Source organism: Tursiops truncatus, chromosome 15 (genome assembly GCF_011762595.2).
Source record: "Tursiops truncatus isolate mTurTru1 chromosome 15, mTurTru1.mat.Y, whole genome shotgun sequence".
Taxonomy (NCBI): Eukaryota; Metazoa; Chordata; class Mammalia; order Artiodactyla; family Delphinidae; genus Tursiops; species Tursiops truncatus.
The window spans coordinates 72,858,714-72,878,970 of NC_047048.1; the positions used below are offsets into that span (position 1 = coordinate 72,858,714).

The 20,257-nt window shown below is 46.9% G+C and overlaps 1 protein-coding gene across 23 annotated transcripts in view; it reads right to left on the reverse strand.

Moving 5' to 3' along the window:
- Positions 1-20,257, reverse strand: part of ZMYND8 (zinc finger MYND-type containing 8) — a 126,720-nt gene that overhangs the window by 101,275 nt on the left and 5,188 nt on the right. For 19 of the 23 annotated variants that reach the window (XR_012326376.1, XM_033840828.2, XM_033840823.2 and 16 more), the window contains one exon: positions 15,483-15,553. Coding sequence is in view for 22 of the 23 variants with exons in the window: in XM_033840828.2 (XP_033696719.1) it covers positions 15,483-15,553 (71 nt within the window). In the remaining variant the exon portion in view is untranslated. Of the gene's footprint in view, positions 1-15,482; positions 15,554-19,346; positions 20,015-20,093; positions 20,229-20,257 lie in introns of those variants that run through there. The other 4 variants (XM_033840827.2, XM_073793076.1, XM_073793077.1 and 1 more) reach the window with 2 other exon arrangements.

The window sequence follows — 20,257 nt, forward strand, 5'->3', positions numbered from 1 at the left end:
TAGCCCAATGCCTGACACACAGTCTGGCTCAGAGGCAGCCCCCAAATAGACCTCTGATCAGCTAAATGAGAGTGTGATCACTGGAAAATCCAGTTTTTCCTCCCAGGTCTAAGAATTTGTCCCAGCAAACCAAGATGGGCAAACCAAGACAGCCGTAGGGTCGTGACGTGGACAGGGAAGATTACACAAAAGGGAGCCTGGCCATTCCAGGGTCAGCAAGAAACTAGAGGAGGAAACTGCCTTTTCAACAGGTACTCAGCCATCCTCGTTTCTGGCCTAAAGAGCTCATTTCCGCCAAAGTAGGCGATTAAGTGAGGATTTATATCCTGAATGTGATGGGGCCTTGCAGCTAAACGCAATTACTGAGAAACCAAAGGGGGAAAACTCAGGAGAGGGTTTTCTCAGGCCACTCATTTCCTAACTCTCTTCCCCAGTCTTCTTGGGGAGAGCTACTGTTGCAGAATGATTTAGCGTTAGAAAAGAGGAATGACTTTCTCCAGGGAAAACGCTCTCCCCACTGGGAGACCCCCTACTGTGATCACCATTTAACCAAATCTTTTAGTCCAGATTCTTTGCCCTTTTTTTTTTTTTTAAGTTTTAAGTTTTGGGGTTTTTTTTAATTCTTTAGCAACACAACTGTATTTATTTATTTATTATTTGGTTGCGCCGGGTCTTAGTTGCAGCAGGCAGGCTCCTCAGTTGTGGCATGCAAACTCTTAGTTGCAGCATGCATGTGGGATCTCGTTCCCTGACCAGGAATCGAAACCCAGGCCTCCTGCATTGGGAGCGCAGAGTCATACCCACTGCGCCACCAGGGAAGTCCGCATCTTTGCCCTTTTTCTCATCAGACCCTTTTAAGGCTGGGGTTCTCTTTTCCACACCTCCCTTAATGCTTGCCTGGACTGCCCAGCGCTGCCGCAGCAGGATAAAGCAAGAGGCCCATCACGCAGGTACTTATCCATGTGAAGCCAGCAATATGGGTTCAGCCTCAAAAAGGGAAAGTAAAAAATGGCATTTCAAGTTCATCTTCCCTCTGTCCCACTCAAAAGGCGAGCGTCGAGAGAAATTAAATCTGCTCTTTCCTGTCTCCATCCTTGTTCCCTCAGGCTTCTCAGAGGGAAGCATCTCACCAGGCTTGAGAGTCTAGAACTGAAAGGTCTGTCAAGCAACTCTCAGCAACTACTAGTATATCTGGTCCCAACCCAAGAAATAGCAGCCTGGTTTGAAAGACGGTCCCCACATTCCTGTATGGTGATGCGGAGTTACTAGAGGCTGGTTAAGGAGGTGAAAGACAAAACCAGGTCAGCCTTATTAGGAAGAGGGCCCGAGTAACAGCCGATGAGATGAACCAGTGATCTAGAAGGGAAGCAAGTGCCCGGAAATCATCTAGGGAAACTGACAGCCATGGCCTGGGCCGGAGGTGGCCCACTGAAGGACCCCAGACTGAATCCAGTCCACCCACAGCTGGGTAATTCTTTTAAAATTTAAGTTAGGGCTTCCCTGGTGGCTCAGTGGTTAAGAATCCGCCTGCCAAAGCAATTATACCCCAATAAAGATGTTAAAAAGTAATAATAATAATAAATAAATAAATAAAATAAAATAAAATAAAACTACCCAAGGTTGCAGATGAAAAAAAAAAGAATCCGCCTGCCAATGCAGGGGACACGGGTTCGATTCCTGGTCCAGGAGGATCCCACATGCCACAGAGCAACTGGGCCCGTGCGCCACAACTATTGAGCCTGCACTCTAGAGCCCATGAGCCACAACTGCTGAGCCCATGAGCCACAACTACTGAAGCCTGTGCACCTAGAGCCCGTGCTCCGCAGCAAGAGAGGCCACTGCAATGAGAAGCCTGCGCACCACAACGAAGAGTAGCCCCTGCTCGCCGCAACCAGAGAAAGCCCGCGCACAGCAACAAAGACCCAACAGAGCCAAAAATAAAAATAAATAAATTTATTTAAAAATAATAATAGGGCTTCCCTGGTGGTGCAGTGGTTGAGAGTCCGCCTGCCGATGCAGGGGACACGGGTTCGTGCCCCGGTCGGGAAGATCCCAAATGCCGCGGAGCGGCTAGGCCCGTGAGCCATGGCCACTGAGCCTGCACGTCCGGAGCCTGTGCTCTGCAACAGGAGAGGCCACAACAGTGAGAGGCCCGCGTACCGCAAAAATAATAATTATTATTAATTAATTAATTAAATTTAAGTTAGTTGTTAATATTTAAAAATTAGGAGAAACTGCATCTGGAAAACCAGATTACTAGCTTCTCTTAAACAAAAAACAAACAAACAAACAAACAAACAAAAAATCAAGATCCAGGCACAGAAGGTCCCCATTTCCACATAGTACATCCTCCAGGCTGTTTCCCCCACCCTTAGGATGGAACATGAAATTCCCCATTTGCCAAGGTTTCCATCATTCTTAACTGTCAAGATAATTAAACCTTGAAAACCCCTTCAAGGCAGAGTAAAGCATAGAAGGGCACGAGGGTAAACAGAGGGATAACAGATAAAGGATACTTCGCTAGAATGGCCAAGATCTAGACAGTTCAAGCCCAACACGGCATATACGTTTGTTTATATTTTTCTAAGAGAGAGGGGAAAAGTATATCAAACTGTTAACATAGGTTACCTGGCAGAGAATTTTTAGCCTTTTTTTGTATACTTTGTTTAGTTTGTTGCCAGGAGATGCACTGATTTTATCATTGGAAAGGAAAATCCAATAAACCATTTTCTTCCCTTAATTAGTTTCTATTTCTTGGGAGACAGTCTTTATTCAAAAAGCATTTACTGAGCAGCTACTTACAAATCACTTGCCTCACATTAAAAAGGTCAGAGAGACCTGGTCCCCTTACCAGTTTAGGCGAGGAGACACACAGGGAAATGAATTCCACAGCAGAACATTTTGAAGGCTGGGGAGAGGGCTGCCCAGCACATTCTGGGTTATTTTCCCCCAGCCAATGTGCCAAGATGCCAAAGGGCCCGGCAGAAAGGAGGTTCAGTGTGGCCTGGATAAGAAATGCCAACTTGGGAAGATGGGAAGATAGCTGTGTTCTCTCTTTACATAACTTTTCAAAGAAAGAGCAGGCCCAGGAGAATCTAATCAAGTGAAACTTAAGACACCAATACAGTAATTTTTTGAGCATGTTCTATGCTGTACCAATCCGTGGCTAGGTGTTTCCACCTACTGCATCCAGCATGATATATTAATATATGAAAGCTGTAGTGCAGTGCTGTCCGAAAGAACTTTCTATAATGATGGCAGCATTCTGTATTTGTGCTGTCTAATATCTGTGCAGCCTCTGGGCACTTGCAAAGTGGCCAGTGCAACTGAGGAAGGCATTTTTTTTTTTTAATTACCGTAAATTAAAACAGCCACATACTGCTAGTGGCTACCTTATCAGACAAGCATAGCTATAGAAGCTCAATATATAACAGACAAGGGAGGAAGCCTAGCAGGCAAGGAGCACCCTTCAGAATCCTCCACCCACCCCTACTGGAGGGATCTTCAAGGCGTAATGATTTGCTCTCTAGAAATGTGTACATGGACTTGCCACCTTTAGCCTAGCTTGGAAATACTCAGACCTCTAGGATGCATGAGAATGTCTGATCAGAGCTGATTACTGTCCTTTCCTGGGCAATTTAAGGGACTTTCCGGGTGATGACTGTTTTGTTTTGTTTGGCAATGCCACGCAGCTTGCAGGATCTTAGTTCCCCAACCAGGGATTGAACCCCGAGCCCTCGGCAGTGAAAGCGCGGAGTCCTAACCACTGGACCACCAGGGAATTCCCCCGGGGCGATTTCAACTTTGGAAGCTAAAGAACTCCACTGTAGGAGGTATAAATGAAGGCTCTGAAAGAGGGGAGCCTGGATCCCCAAGGATGTGGAGAAGCCAGGGGGAAGGCAGGTCCTCAGGGAGAGAAGCCTGGAAGGATCTACAAAGGTGCGACCCGGCGAGGAGCAGGAAGGAACCTGGCACATCACAGGACCAACATGTGGGCCCGGCAGGCTGAACAGGAGGGCAGCTTCTGCCAGGAAGGACAGATGGAGCAGGGGCTTGAATCTCTGCTCAGGACTGGGGTCGTCTTCAGGAGCCACTGGCAACGCAAAGCAGGCGAGCAAAACAATCGCACTTGTGTTTGGGAAAAGGGCCCATCACAAATGGTCTTAGGGACGTCCCCGGTGGTCCAGTGGCTGCGACTCCACGCTCCCAATGCAGGGGGCCCAGGTTCCAGCCCTGGTCAGGTAACTGGATCCTGCATGCCAAAACTAAAGATCCCACATGCCGCAACTAAGACCCGGCGCAGCCAAATAATTAATTTTTTTTAAGTGGTCTTAATACCGGGGGAAGGAAAGAAATCAGAGGGAAGGGGGCCATTTCAAAGAGTACTGTGTCCCTGGGTGGGGCGGGGGGAGACAGACAAGCCAACAATCGTTTCAGAGAGCAGACATTTGAGCTTGGGTAATTACTTCCACGCACCAATGATGCTGGAAACAGAGCCATCCACTCTGGCTGAAAGGCTACTTTTACATCCTTCTCCAGGAGAAAAGTTCTGTCCGGACTTCCCTGGTGGCACAGTGGTTAGGGGACACGGGTTCGATCCCTGGTCCAGGAAGATCCCACATGCCACAGAGCAACTAAGCCCACGCACCACAACTACTGAGCCTGCGCTCTAGAGCTCGCGAGCCACAACTACTGAGCCCGTCTGCCACAACTACTGAAGCCCGCGCGCCTAGGGCCCATGCTCCGCAACAAGAGAAGCCACCACAATGAGAAGCCCACGCACCACAACAAAGAGTAGCCCCCACTCACCGCAACTACAGAAAGCCCGCGCGCAGCAACAGACACAGCGCAGCCAAAAATAAAATTAATTTTTTTAAAAAGTTCTGTCCATCTGGTAGACAAAGTCAAATCATTCACTCGTTCATTCAAAAGACGTAGAACAGGCACAGTGGTAGTAAAAGGAGAAAATGAGATGTGCAAAAACGAAAGGCAGGACCCACCCTCATTTGTAGCCTTCGCATCCAGGGGGGTAGGAGCTTAGGAGAGAAAGGAGTATCTTCCTTTTTAGGACCTGGAAGATCAGTGTGGCTGGAGTGGAGAGAAAGGGGGCCCTGGAGGCAGGAGGCTGGAAAGGCGGGCAAGGCCCGCACATGAGAATTTTAGGACTTTGATCATCCTAAAACCAAAAGCAAGCCCCTAAGAGTTTAAAGTAGGAGGTAGTAGCCGGAAGAGAGATTCCTTTTAGAAAGATCAGGAGGTGGGGTGGAGAGAGATGAGAGACCAATTAAAAGACTACTGCAGGGGCTTCCCTGGTGGCACAGTGGTTAAGAATCCACCTGCTAATGCCGAGGACACGGGTTCAAGCCCTGGTCCGGGAAGATCCCACATGCCGCGGAGCAACTAAGCCCGTGCACCACAACTACTGAGCCTGTGCTCTAGAGTCCGCAAGCCACAACTACTGGAGCCCATGCACCTAGAGCCCGTACGGCACAACAAGAGAAGTCACCTCAATGAGAAGCCCGCACACCACAACGAAGAGCGGCCTCCGCTCGCCGCAACTAGAGAGAGCCCGCGCGCAGCAACAAAGACCCAACGCAGCCAAAAATAAAAATAAATAAAATAAATAAATTTATTTTTAAAAAGAGACTACTGCAGTTCACTGGTGATAACCTGAAGAAGAGTGATGTTTACGATATATTATTTTAAGTAAACGACACAAAAAGGCAAAGGACAGAAGAATCCAGGATCAGTCGCACATCCCTGGCCTAGCCAACTGGCAGAGTCCTGGCTTACTGATCATAGTGGAGAAGCAGGTGCTCGGGGGCGGGGCAGGAGGGAAGGTGGACAGTGAAATCGGTTTTGGACACGTTGAGTCTGAGACACCCATGAACAACAGGCAGGGCAGTCAGGTGGGCAGCTGGCCTTCTGCATCATGACTCAGAGAAATCCAGGCTGGAATTAAAATATTTGTGAGTCATAAAGCCACAGCTGTGGGCAAGATCACCCAGGAAAAGAACGTGCTGGGCAAGGTGAGTACTTTCAGCAACTCCCACATTTAATGGAGAAGAGAAGGAGCCAGGGAAATCGAAGGAAAAACACTGGAAGCGACAGTTTCCAGGAGAAAAGTGATCAGCAAGAAAAATAATCCAATGCCTCTGTGAGATCAAGACACGGGAGTACTGACACCATCCTCTGGAGTCTACAGGAAGCCCAGTGATAACTGTTAACATGGAGGGTCTGGGTGGAGCTGGCAGGACAAAGCAGGAGGTGAGGAAACCAAGACGTGAGTACAGACACTCCTCTTAAGAAGTCTGGCTTTGAAGGGGCCAGAAATAGCAGAACTGCTAATAGGAAAGACGCAAGGTCAAGAGAGGAAATGTGGAAGAGACCTGAGTATGTTCACAGCAGTCTGTACAGGGAACTTCCCGGGCGGTCCAGTGGTTAAGACTCTGCGCTTCCACTGCAGGGGGCCACGGGTTCGATCCCTGGTTGGGGAGCTAAGATCCCACATGCTGCACAGCACAGCCAAAAAACTATTAAAAAATAAAATAAATAAAAATAAAAGCAAATGTCTGTACATTCCTCCAAAGGTTAAACACAGAGCTAACCCCCATGACTCCACAACCACACTCCTAGGTCTACACCCAAGAGAAATGAACATACATCCACACAAAAACTCATTCACGAACATTCACAGCACTGTTCTCCGTAATAGCCTAGAAGAGGAAACAACTCAAACGTCCATCAACAGATGAATGGATAAAACAAAATATGACAATGGAATAACCCGATGGAACATTATTCATCCATAAAAAGGAATCAAGTGACGTGTGCTACAACGTGGATGAGCCTCAAAAACATTATTCTACGTGAAAGAAGTCAGACACAGAAGTTCATGTACTGAATGATCCCATTTACGTGAAATGTTCAAGATAAGCAAATCCAGAGAGGGAGAGAGCAGACTAGTGGTTGTCAGGGTAAAGGGACAATGAATGGGGAGTGATTGTTAAATGTTCTAAAATTGACCGTGGTGATCACTGCACAATTCTGTGAACGGATTAAAAACCATGTTACTGGGAATTCCACGGCGATCCAGTGGTTCGGACTCCACGCTCCCACACAAGGGCACAGGTTCTATCCCTAAGATCCTGCAGGCCGCACGGCATGGCCAAAAAAACAAACGAATAAAATTTTAAAAATATAAATAAAAACCATGTTACTTTTGGGACTTCCCTGGTGGCACAGTGGTTAAAACTCCGCGCTCCCAATGCAGGAGGCACGGGTTCCATCCCTGGTCAGGGAACTAGATCCCATGTGTCGCAACTAAGACTTCCCATGCCACAACTAAGGAACCCACGTGCGGCAACTAAGACCCGGCGGAACCAAATAAACAATATTTTTTAAAAACACATAAAGATGATCAACATTTTTAAAAAAAACAAACATGTCACTGTTCACTTTGAAATGCTGGATCTCTGGGCTCCAAGAAAACTGGAAACAGGTGGAGGGAATGTGGAGGGGGAGGGACGGGAGTACGGGGAGGGCCTGGAATATGTAATACTGCGCACACCCCCACTGTGAGATGTGGCCTTGCCAAACTCTCTCCCCTCAAGCCAACAGTAAAGGGGCCCCCATCAGTGGAGCAAAATGAAATAACTACTCTTGGAAACTTTCAGGCAAAAAAAAAAAAAAAAAAAAAGTGCCAGGATCTCTAAAAGGCCTCAGACCTAGGAAGTTAACTCTAGAGGCATTTGGAGGAGGAAAAAGAAGAGGCGGTTCTTTGAAACTATGGTTGAAAACGGTCCATTGTAGATCACAGTCTTCCGGCATAACAGTAGTCACATAAACATGTAACGTGGGGTCACGCTTCAAAACTGGGGCAAACGCAAGGTTTTCCACAAGTAAACCACAAAGATAAATTGCACAGATGTGCCGACAGGATTCCGTGAACAGACGCACGGATGCTAGGCTGGCGAAGAGAAAGTAGAAGGTTTCTCATTTGGAAAGCCGTAGCCAACATCCTCAGAGTTCCGCGATATTTTAGACCTTGTTGGGAGAGGAACAATCTGGTAGTTATCTAACTCGCAAATCAATTCCTTCCATTGCACAGTACATGGATGGTACTTCCTGGGCTGGAGATGTAGAAGAGCCAAAACAGAGTTAAAAATACTGATGCTCATTTTTGAAAAGAAAAATTCTCAGCACTTCCGTATCGTGCTGTGATTTAAGAGTGTTTACGGTTTTATTTTCTTAAACAGTTTGCTTGGGGCGAAAAAAAAAATGATAGAAGGTCTCTATCTCATAGCCATCCTCATAAACAATCCCTTGGTGAAACAGTCTTAATTTACATACAACAGTGAGAACGAGGATCCTGTACTAATTGAGGTCTGGGGCTGGTTAGCAAATTGCTGTAATTGTATATCCTCCAGCATCCTGTCTCGGAAAACATCCATACCCAGGCAAATCTCAGCAAGAATGATACTGTTCAAGATTTTAATATCCTGGGCTTCCGCTGCATCTGTGCATGGTTTCCAAGTGGCTCGTTCCCTTGTGCGGGTGACATTACACAGACATTTTTAAAAATGGTTTCAGCTCTGGCAGCCTGGCATCCATACACCACAAATCATTACTGCAAAATGCACACACAGCAGGATCAAGATGCAAGCAGCCCGAACAGGGGAGCCTTTGTACGGAGATGTGAGCTCCCAGCATCCATCATTTTTCAGACTTTAAGTCCCTGGCCTTGGAGGAGCTTGTTCTGACCTCCTGCATCGTGTGGCCAAAATCCTGCAATGAACAGTGCTGTGTCCAGTCTCACGCAGAGAAAGCAAACCCACAACCCTCCACCACTTGTGGCCCAGAGATGTGTTTTGTTGGGTTCATGCATGGTCTTTCAGAAACTGGGCTATACGGATCACGTTGCTAAACCAGGCGTTTTTACAGGGGCAAAAAAATAACTCCCAGGTGGTGACACCCAGTGAGCCATATTCCTGCTCCAGCTCGGCAGTCGTCAGATGGAGGCACCCTCCCCCTTTAGGACAGATACTCTCCAACTCACCAAAGGCCCCAGCACCCCTGGATGCCAGCTACACTCACTGGTCCACCTGCGGGCCCCTGCAGACATCACACCTGGGATCGTTGGGGTAGAGCTCACGACCGAGTACAAAGGTTTAAAATCAGAGATAAAACCTGACCCCAGTTCTCCACTTTGGCACTTCATGAATCTCTCTCAGCCTCAGTTTCCGGAACTATACAATGGGAATAAAAACACCTGTCACACAGCGTTATTATGAGACTCAAATGAAGTAATTTGCATAGAATACCTGGCACCTAGTAAGTACTCAGAAAACATCAGCGAGGCCAACACACTTGGCACCTAGACGGTGTTTCTGAGCTTTGCTTCAGCATCTTTCAGCAGATCATTACCCCCAGACACAAATGTCAACCTGACATCTCGAAAGTGTGAGCGCTCTGTCTCCCGAGAGCTAAAACGCTCCGGTAAATGTCAAGGCTGGCGTTATGGCAATGCCTGGCTTGGGAATTACTCAGTTAATAAGTGAGTATGTGTCAGGGGTAAGAGGGTGTACAAATTGAAATTTAGTTAGAGAACCTGAAAGGTCGCACAAACTAGGCGTAGGAACAGAATTAAAGAACTCTGCGCCAATTATTGTCAGAGTTTCTAAGTTTCTCAAGTATAGTACAGTTCGGGGCCTCTTCTCCACCCACAAGCAGGGAATGATGTTGCCAGTTTCCCAAGAAGCCTGGTGGTCACCTCATCCTCTTTTGAGGATTACCTCTTTCCCAGTGGGGGCAACGTTGGGGGGGTCCAGATGTCTAGATACCATCCCTTCCCCAGCCAAAGGGCAGAAACATGACACTAGGTAAGGGACGCTCCCTAGGGACTTTGCCCTATTGACCCTGAGGAAGCTGCATACTAGCTCCGCTCCCCAGAGCAGCCCTGGGCCTCCACCCATTCCCTCAAGCCCATGAGCCAACCGACCACCTTCCAGTCCATCCCCTTCCTGCTCCAATTAACCAGAACCGGATTCCGTTGCTCACAACCAAAGAACCCTGATGAGACGGTACCAGGTGGGAGCTGAAGCACTGAATGTCCCAAAGCATGAGAAAAGCAGGCTAGAGAAACAAGTCTGTGTTCACAGAGCCCTCACCATCACAAGGCGGATTTTGAATAATCAGGACTGAAAGAGAAATAAGCCTTCACCCCAGCTTTTGCTCACTGGTCACATTTGGACCAGGCTGACCTCAGCTCTCAGAACCCCAGCCACGCCGTAGCATAACTCCAGGCCTTTCTTTGCTTATGCGATTTCCTCACCTAACCGGAGAGGTTCTATCAGAAAGGTTCGCAGGACACAGGAGCAGCCAGTCACCTGGCCATACGGTGACCCTGGAGGATAGGAACTCACTTCCACACAAAGAAAGCCATCCAACACAATCCCTGGGGAGAGGAAGGTCTCCCTCGAAACCAGGTGACGCCATCCCCCTCACAATTCCCCACCAGAACAGGGGCTCCAAAGGCCCTGAGAAAATCACTCCAAAAGGCTGCCGACAGGATTTCTTCAAACGCCTCAGCGGACAGGATGCCGGTTCCGAACCTGCCTGCTGGGGTGCCCTGCTCAATTTTTTTTTACTGATTTGCAGTATTATATTAGTTTTAGGTGTATAGCATGGCGATTCAGTGTTTTTGTAGATTATACTCCAGTAAGTTATTACAAAATAATGACTGCAATTCCCTGTGCTGTACAATATATCCCTATTGCTTATCTATTGTATTTTACCCATAGGAGTTTGTATCTCTTAATCCCATACCCCTACCTTGCGCCCTCCCTGCTTCCATCTCCCCACTGAAAATCACTAGTTTGTTTTCTATATCTGTGAGCCTATTTCTTTTGCTATATACATTCAGTTGTTTTATTTTTTTAGACTCCACATGTAAGTGGTATCATGCAGTAATTGTCTTTGACTTATCTCACCAAGCCTAATATTCTCTAGGTCCATCCATGTTGCTGCAAATGGCAGAATTTCATTGTTTTTTATAGCTGAGCAATATTCCAGTGTGTGTGTGTGTGTGTGTGTGTGTGTGTGTGTGTGTGTGTGTGCGTATACACATATATCTTCTTTAACCCTTCATCTGCTGATGGACACGGGTTGCTTCCATGTCTTAGGTATCATAAATAGTGCTGTTACAAACATTGGGGTGCACGTGTCTTTCCAAATTACTTTTCTTTTTTTCATATATATACAACCAGGAGTGGAACTGCTATAACATGGTAGTTCTATTTTTAGTTTTTTGAGGGACCTCCATACTGTTTTCCGTAGTGGCTGCACCAATTTACCTTCCCACCAACAGTGCACAGGGGTTCCCTTTTCTCCACATCCTCACCAACACTCATTATTTGTAGACTTTTTGATGATAGCCATTCAGACAGGTGTGAGGTGATATCTCACTGTTGTTCTGATTTGCACTTCTCTGATGATTAGCAATGTTGAGCATATTTCCAGGTGCCTGTTGGCCATCTGTATGTCTTCTTTGGGAAAATGTCTATTCAGGTCTTCGGCCCGTTTTTTGATTGGGTTGTTTGTTTTTTTGATATTCAGTTATATAAACTTTATATATTTTGGATTATACAATTCTTCATTAACTACCTCCATGCCCTCTTCCTGGAGGCTGGAAGCAGGGAAAGAAGCAGAACTTGGTGAGTAGGGTTTCCACCTGATAGGCTTATCAACACGAGCTCATCCCTGCTCAACTGATTCTAATCGTGGCTAACATTTCTGAGCACTCGCCATGTCCCAGCACTGTTCTGGGTGCTTTGCACATGTGAGCAAGTTTAATCTCAACCATAATCCTCCATTTTTATCATCTCCATGTACAAGGGGAAACTGCACCACAAATACAGCTAGGCAGAGGGCAGGCAGAATGCAAACCCAGGGAGTCTGACTCCAGAAGCCAGGTTTTCTTTTTTTTTTTTTTTTTCGGTACACGGGCCTCTCACTGTTGCGGCCTCTCCCGTTGCGGAGCACAGGCTCCAGACACGCAGGCTCAGCGGCCGTGGCCCATGGGCCCAGCTGCTCCGCGGCATGTGGGATCACCTCAGCAGCAATGAGCACATCCAGTACCCAGATCTTGGTTTCTAAGGCCATTCTCCAATAACAACCAGGGGCCTCGGGGAAAATATACAAGATGAGCCTAGAGCATCCTGCAGTGCCAGAAATTAAGAAAGTGTTCAATCAATCAGTCAACCGACAATGACGTCAAAGGGACACAGGAGCCGACTGAAAGTGCTCCCAGTGGCCAAAGCTAGAACCATTTGAGCAACAAAATAAGTAATACAAAACCCAAAGTATGAAACAGTTGAGTCCTTGCTGATATAAATAAATGGTTGAACAAATAAATGGGAGAAACAAGACAAATCTCCCATATAGAACAACATGAAATAATTTATGTACATACTCTGGCCTTCGGAAGCTGGAGCATGGCTTCCCACACTTCGTAAGTGTGGGCCGGGCACCGTGACTTCCTTCCAAAGAGGAAGGGGAGAAACCTGACAAACGCTCCCTTGGCCAAGTGATCAAGGTCAACACCACCAGTGATAAATCATGTTCATAATATATACCCTTGATATGATGTGATGGAAACGGCCCTTTAAGGTCTTCCTCTCAAAAACCCGTAATTCCGGCCTACTCGAATCCAACCATGAGAAAAACATCAGAACATAAACATCAGAAAAACATAAACCCCAAATGAGGGTCATCCTACAAAATACCTGAGCAGTTTTCCTCCAAACTAGGAAGGCCATGGAAAACAAGGGAAGTCTAACAAACTGGCACAGCCATGAGGATTCTAAGGAGACACGACAGCTAAATGTCATGTGGGCTCCTGGGTGGGGTGCTGGAAGGGAAAAGGGATCTTAGTGGAAAAACTACGGAAACCTGAACAAAACATCCACTTTAGTTGGTAGTAACACACCGATTCATTAACTGTGACAAATGGACCAGACCAATGTATGGTGTTAACACAGGGCAAAAACTGTAACTCTGTGTGTGTGTGTGTAACTATGTGTGTGTGCGTGGGGGGGGGGGGGGTATGGGAACACTCTGCACTAGCTTCACAACTTACCTGGAAATCTAAATCTAAAACTGCTCTCAAATTAGAAGTTTATTTTTAAAAACATAACAGAAAACGATGGAATGGCTCCTGTGGACAGGGTGGCCACTGAAGGCCTCCCTCAGGAGCTGACGTCTGAGAAGAAGCTGAGACGAGAACCAGACAGCAGGACCCAGGGCGGCGTTCCCGGCAAAGGGCCCCCAGGAGAGGACGGAGGGGAGGGAGGCTGGGGAGCTCAAGTGGGGTCAGGTGCACAGAGTGTCTGTCACAAGGTAAACAAAAGTGAAGGAAGCTGGAGGGGTCAGGCCAAGGCAGGTTGGTCACCGTCACTTCAGACTGGAGCCTGAGGGCGCTGGAAGGTCAGTGGAGGGACTCAGCAAGATGAGATGTACCTGATGGGGGTGTTTTTCCAAGATCGCCCTGCCTGCTGTCGGGAGAGGATGCGGTGGGGCGGATAAGGGATTATGATGACCCCAGAGTGGTCACACCTCGGATGGCCCAGACACAGAAGGTGAAGGGCTAGGAGCACCTGGGGGTCTGAAAGAAGACAAGAAGCGGGGTCTCCACGCTCAAGGGGAAGAGAAGAGGGGTCTCCACACGCAGAGAAAAGGGCCTGAGCTGAACAGGCCTCCTGCTCTGGCTGACGGTCCCCGATTCTGACCCTTTTGGAGAAGTCTCCACAACGGGGCTCCAGGGCCTTCCAGGCACCGAGGGCTCAGGAAAGACGCACCTCCTTGGAGTCCGAGCCTCGGTTCAGTTCGAGCCCATCCTGCACTTTCTACCTGGGAGACATTACCACTCGGAGCCTCGGTTTCCTCAACGGCAAAATGGGAACACCACCTCCCATCTCTTGCCAGGTAAGAAAAGGCTCCTGGACCCTACAAGCACAGCCTTCATAAATCCCAGAGCAAGTATTACCTTTACAAGAGTAAGCCCAAGGTGGAAGGAATCTTAGAATCTCATCTGACAGCCCATTTTACAGATAAGAAAACAGGGGCAGAACCAGAACATGGCCAAGTGAGCAGCAGAGCAAGGACCGCGAGCCCGGCTCCCAGCTCTCGTTCTCTGGGCTCCCTTCTCCACACTCAATTCTGACCCCAAAGTGGGGGGACTGAGACAGCCTTCCCCATCAGCAACTGTCTCCAAACACCTCTTTTCAGACTCCCCTGTGGCTCTCCTCACCATCAGAGGTGCTGCGGGCCCAGCCTGGGCAGGGGGGTGGGGGTGGGGGTCTGGTGAAGGGGAGCAGCCCTCCGACTGCCCCCCCCCGCACCCCAGGCACCGACCACCCACCCGGACAGCCTGGCCTGTCCACCTGAGGGGCCTCCCCCCTCCTCTCTGAACCAGGCCCAGGCCCCCATCAGGCAAGTCAGGCAGCAACAACGGCCAGCCCCTGCTTCCCAGGTCACCACCATGCCACCACTCTCTGACCCTCGTCTTTGCCCACAGCGACACGCTGTCTTATCAAAATCCTCAAAAAGCTCTTGGGCTGGATTGGAGTCTTTCAAGGCCGAGTCTGTACTCACCCTGTGTCTAGTCCTTCCCGCCTCCCCCCGCAGACCCCAGCACAGGTACTAAGCGACTTGTTGAAAGAATACCACCGAGGTACAACAACTAAGTTTGGAGATGAGCATTTTCATCAACCAAAGAGGTGAGAAATGTTCCTGCAGCTCATTTCTAAAAGCACCCTGAAGGCAAAATGTGAATAACTGCTTCCTTGTGGGAAACCTCGCGAAATCTCACACAGACCAATCAGAAAGTACCAATGACTCAATTAGAAGATCCCTGAGGAGCTCTAACACAGGATTCTGAATAGAAGCACATACCATGTTTACTCTGATTTGCACAATTCTGTCCTACACGCAAACACTGGCCCCAGCATTCCACTTAATCTAACGTTTCCCTTTAATCTCTAACCAAGACCAACGTTTACCAAGGAAGTGGGTCACCTTCGTTCCACCTCTGCGTTTCCAAAGAGGCCTGTTACTGAAATCAGAAACCCAGCAGCGGCTGGAGACTCCAGTTGCTTCTAGAACATGCTTTATTTAAATTGATTCCCGAAAGTCACCCTGCAGAGAGCTAGCCAGCCGCCCTCCGTCATGACACTCACATGTAAAATTTACTGTCGGGACAATTTCCGACAGGTTGGAACACCGACACAGACACGCCAAGGGAAAGCAAATCAAAAGATTTCTGTATAAATGAGGTTCACTCATCAAAGGTGCCAACCTCTCAAAATCGGAGGAGTGTTAGAGCCTCGTCTCGTAAGCCACACTTCACTGCACTGGAACAACAAGAAAAAGAAATTCCAATTTCCTCCTGTGCCCTGGATAGATAATCCGAGATTTTTACTTACCTTTGGAGCGAGTAGAGATATCCATGCCCTCCACCACCTCCTGTTCTGTTTTTATTTCCTCTTCAGCCAAGCTGAAACAGAGCAAATTACGTTCACGTTTAGGTAGACTGAGAATTTGCCCCATGGGGGCGGTTATTTAGAAGTTCTAACAACAAACCCACATTTTTCAGACAATCTTCCAAGGGTAGGGGGAAAGGAACCCACACCTTGATATCAAACAAAGTGTTAAGAGTCCTATAGGAGTGTTTTTAAACACTAGCTTGTTCTTGAAGTCAAATTACTATTCCAGTTGTCATGCTATTGGAAGATGCAAAAGGCTTTTTTAAGACACACAATTACCATCTACCCCCATGGACCAATGAAACCCCAGGCTTCAAGTAAATCAGTTTCTCATTGTTAACACCGGGCTCAGGTTGGAGGTGGTTTTCGGGGTACCTGGAGTTCAGATCTCTGAATTCTGCAAGGCAAAGAGTATTTTCCCAGACCTCCTGGCTAAATCTTACTATTTCCCGACGAGGCAAGAACATGAAAAAATATATAGGTTAAGCTACAAAGTAAAAAATATGCTCAGGCTAGAAGCAAAAGGCCTGGTCTCAAAACATTCAAACCAGCAGCACTTAGCCCAGGAATTAGGATTGGGGTCTCCACACTCCCAACCCCTGGGATACTTCCTCCCTGTAGCAGGCATGGCTTAGAGAAAGCATTCAGCACTCTTTTGAGCTGTGACTAATTACCCCCACCACAAAAGTGGAATGAGGAAGGATTATTTAAAAGACAGGATGAGAGTTGGGGGTTGGGATAAGAAGCAGGGAAAGCAGGGCCCTCCGCTGGGCCAGCCACCAGAATCTTCTCTCGCTCTCTCGGCTGGAACTCCCCGCTGAACAGGGTACAGGCCATTCCCTATCTTCCCCACGGACATACACACACCTCTCAGGCCAAGCCAGGAAAAGTTCTGCTTTTCTAAGTGCCAACAGTTTGAGGTGCTGGAACTTTCCAGGCATTAGGCTGACGACGAAGTGATAAGAACCTGAGCAATTATTCTAGATGCAATTCCATCGGACTGTGGTTCAACAAGAAGAAATGGGTGCATCTCCAACTGAGATGGCTGAAATCTTCCACCTGGAAGACTCAAAAACCAGGACAGGGGGGACGCTGCATAAGGCAGGAAGGATTAGAATGTCCCTTCTGTGTTTCGTGGTCTGGGACTGTGACTAGACAAAAGGTAAGTCCCAAAAGTCCTGGAACCTCAGGGTCAGATGGAGCTGCATTTAGGAGAATTCCGTATTTGATGGGACTAGATAGAAAGGAAGAGATGAGAGCTGACAATTAAGTTAGAAGAACTTAAAGGCCTCCAACTTCACTGGTCCCAGCAGAGAGAAGAAACAGAAAGGCAGTGTGCTTTTAAATCAGAATGTTAACACATTTAGGTCTCTGATATTGAACCCCGTTGACAATTTCATCCACACTGCCTTTGTAGAGAAAGCCTGGGACACAAATCACCAAAGAAACAACAGACATGTTGTCACAAATGGTTTTCATCAGAAGACATTGCTTCTGAAATTTAAACATGTCGCTAACGTGCACTAATACAACCGTGATTTGTGGCAGGTGATTTTAGCACTGATACTTTTTACTCCAACTTAAGAGGCAAACAAGCTCAACTCAGAAACACACCCTGCCTGCAACTTACCCAGACTGTCCAAATGGATACCGCTGATGGTTTTTTGCTTGGGGTGACTGGAAATAAATTTTAACAGAAAGCCCCATGCAGCCCCTTCAAAGAGGGGGAGATGGTCAGCTTCAAAAGAACAAACAGCAACCCTGACCTTTCCAGCAACTAGAATTCTGCTCCCCTCTCTAGCATGAAGTATGTGAAACCCTAAACTTCTTGAAACCGATCCCATATTTTGAGTGATGGAGAAAACGCTAATCTGGGATCCAACCAAAATGTTTGGTAGTGAAAAGAAACAATTATGCATTACAGACTCCCCCAAACCCACTTGAAGGATTTCTGCAGCGCTGAAAACATTCAAAGGTGTATAGATCATGGAGTTGGGCTGCATTCAAGAGAACAATTATTTGGCTTGTAACAGCCTAGAGGAGGCTGAATACTTCAGGCAGGAAAGCTGCTGAGAGGCTAAGAAAATGCAAGCTAGCGATGGGGTGGCTATATGCTGCTGAGTTTAAGATAATTCTGGAGCAGAAAAGAAGGAAAAGAAAGTTAAGCTGTTTTATCTTTCCAAGTATTACAAAGCGGGCACCATAATCGCCTAACTTTAGCAATAGCACCACCAGGATTTAGCCAAGGATTTGAAGGACAACAATTTCAGAAAACCCATCTTTTTCACAGATCAGCAAGCCACCCTTTCAAAGGGATCCCATGCATGCACATGCATGCACACATACACACACACACACACACACACACACAATAACTTGTATTTGACTAAAGGAAATTGCAATGTCTATGCATCTAGAGGAAAAAAATTTTTTAAAACTTCATTTACAAAAGCAAAGACCAGAATGCAAAATTAGTCATTTTGAATAGCCACATCTAAAGGGACTTCCTTTTTTCTACACCACTGATCTCATTTTTTTTCTTTTCTGGTTTAGTGTTAAGTACTAGTATGTTATTAAGGGGAAAAAAAAAACTATGAATATTACATCAAAAGTGGTGGTGAGAAAAGATTTGTATACCTGTCTGAATGCCCCACAGATCTTGGTCAATTTAGGTTAAGAACTGTTCAGTCATTTGGAGGGGAAAAAAAAAAACAGTCAAATAATAATTGTTAAAAAGAAAAAGCAGCTGCGTCTGAAGAAAAGACTTTGAACTCTCCTCATTAACACATTAAAGTCTATTAGAAAATACACAGCATTTTTCCTTCCATATCTGCTAGCTTCCAGCAACCCCAATTATTTAAATCCAAAACAATGGAACAAGCAGCCCTTGTTTCAAACTGACATTACTTTTTTTTTTTTTTTAAGGTCAGCTGGGGAGGCTGGGGCCCGCTAAAGGAAAGGATAAAATTAGCTAAAAAATCTCACCCCAACAGGACAATACACCATCTACTAGTTGTATACGTTGTATGTTCCCACCACCCGTCACCTCTTGCACTCAGGGGTTCCCCTAAGTCACTTGCCCCTGGATTTCACAAACTGATACATTTCAGGCAATTAAAGAAGAAATAACAGGCACCCGCCTGCACATACAACCAAGACCATCCCATCGCGTCCCAGAAAGAAGAAAAGATTTCTCCCCCAATGCCTGAGCAAGAAAACCTCTGCTTACTTCTTCACCTGCATGCACTGGAAAAGAGCAATTAAAAGTTGCAGATGAACTGCACCTCCAGGATGTTTTAAGCCTTCTGATTTTTAATTCTGAAGACTCAAGGCTGGTCCGTAAATTCCCAGGAATCCCATCCCCTCAACACTTCCAGGAGAGAGAGAAAAGAGAAAACATCTAGTTTGGACACAAAACTGCCTGGAAACACAATGCCCAGATATTTCTTTTCCCCAAGTGCCCCTACTTGACTGTTAACCAAGAATATCTAACCCCTCTAGAATATATAACCAGCATGCACAAGAGTCTGGGTCTACAGCTGAGGATGATCACACAGCAATTCAAGAATCATGCAATCGTTCAAAAGGACTTTCCCTTCAGCTTTTTACTTTCATTCAAAATACCAAAGTGGTCCAGGCTGTAAGAAATATTTCATCCCCAAGACACAAACATCTTTCCTCTTCTAGATCACAAAATAGTGAACATTAAAATCAAAACACCATGCTGCCCTAAATCTGCAATTAATTTCTTTAAAAATTGGGGGGAGGGGAGGGAATGGTTAGCAGCTTTATATAAGCACTCACCTAAAACAGGCAGAGTCATCGGTAGCTAAGCTATTTATGCAGGATTCTTAAAATGGCGTCTGGCAACACTGCCTCATTCCTGTATTGAAGCTAAAATGGTAGCAGTTTGTTCAATAGCTGTAGCTCTTGCTTAAGCAGCCCTGCTAGTTTCAAAGCCACCTTCCTAAATATCAGAACTAGGAAAAGCTCAACCAAAGGACACCAACAACCCAACGTTTAGAAGCTGGGAAAAAAAAAAATCTGCAGTGACAGGGGGAGTTTGTTAAGTCACAGGTTCCTAAGGAAAACCCTTCCCTTTCAGATCCTGAGCCGTCAACGTGAGACTCTAAAACGAGGCCCCCTTGCCCTCGAATTAGGTGGGTGGAAGGTGAGGAATTAGGCAGCCCTGTGGCATAAAGTGCAGACAGACAGGTGTCTGTGCAAACCACCAAACTGTTAAAAGGGTGCAGGCTGGTGGGGGGGGTAGGAAGCCCATTCCCCCTTTCTAGTAGATGAGAAACCAGCTCTGCATCCCTACCAAAGAGTAGCCAGGGAAAATGAAAAGTGCTTCCAGGGCAGCAGGCATCTGAAGGGCTGCACCCCAGCCTGAGGCCAAAGTCAAATAAAAAGGCTGTTTAATAAGCCTGAAAACGGCCACCAAACACCCAGCCAGTCCTAAGACAGTTAACCTCAAGGAAAGATAATCCGAGTCTGCAGAGAAGAAACAACAGGAAAACGTCGCCCTCAGCCAAGGCGCAGGATACTCACAAATTAGATTTTTGTCCACCCCCAACAGAGCCCTCAAAATTAACCATGGGTTTGGCAAAACCCGCTTTCACAGGCCAAGCTAAGAGCCTCATAGTGGATAATGTAATTTACTGTTACAGGTCTGCGCATGGCCTCAGAACTCTCCTGGTGCTGCGGGTGGAGAG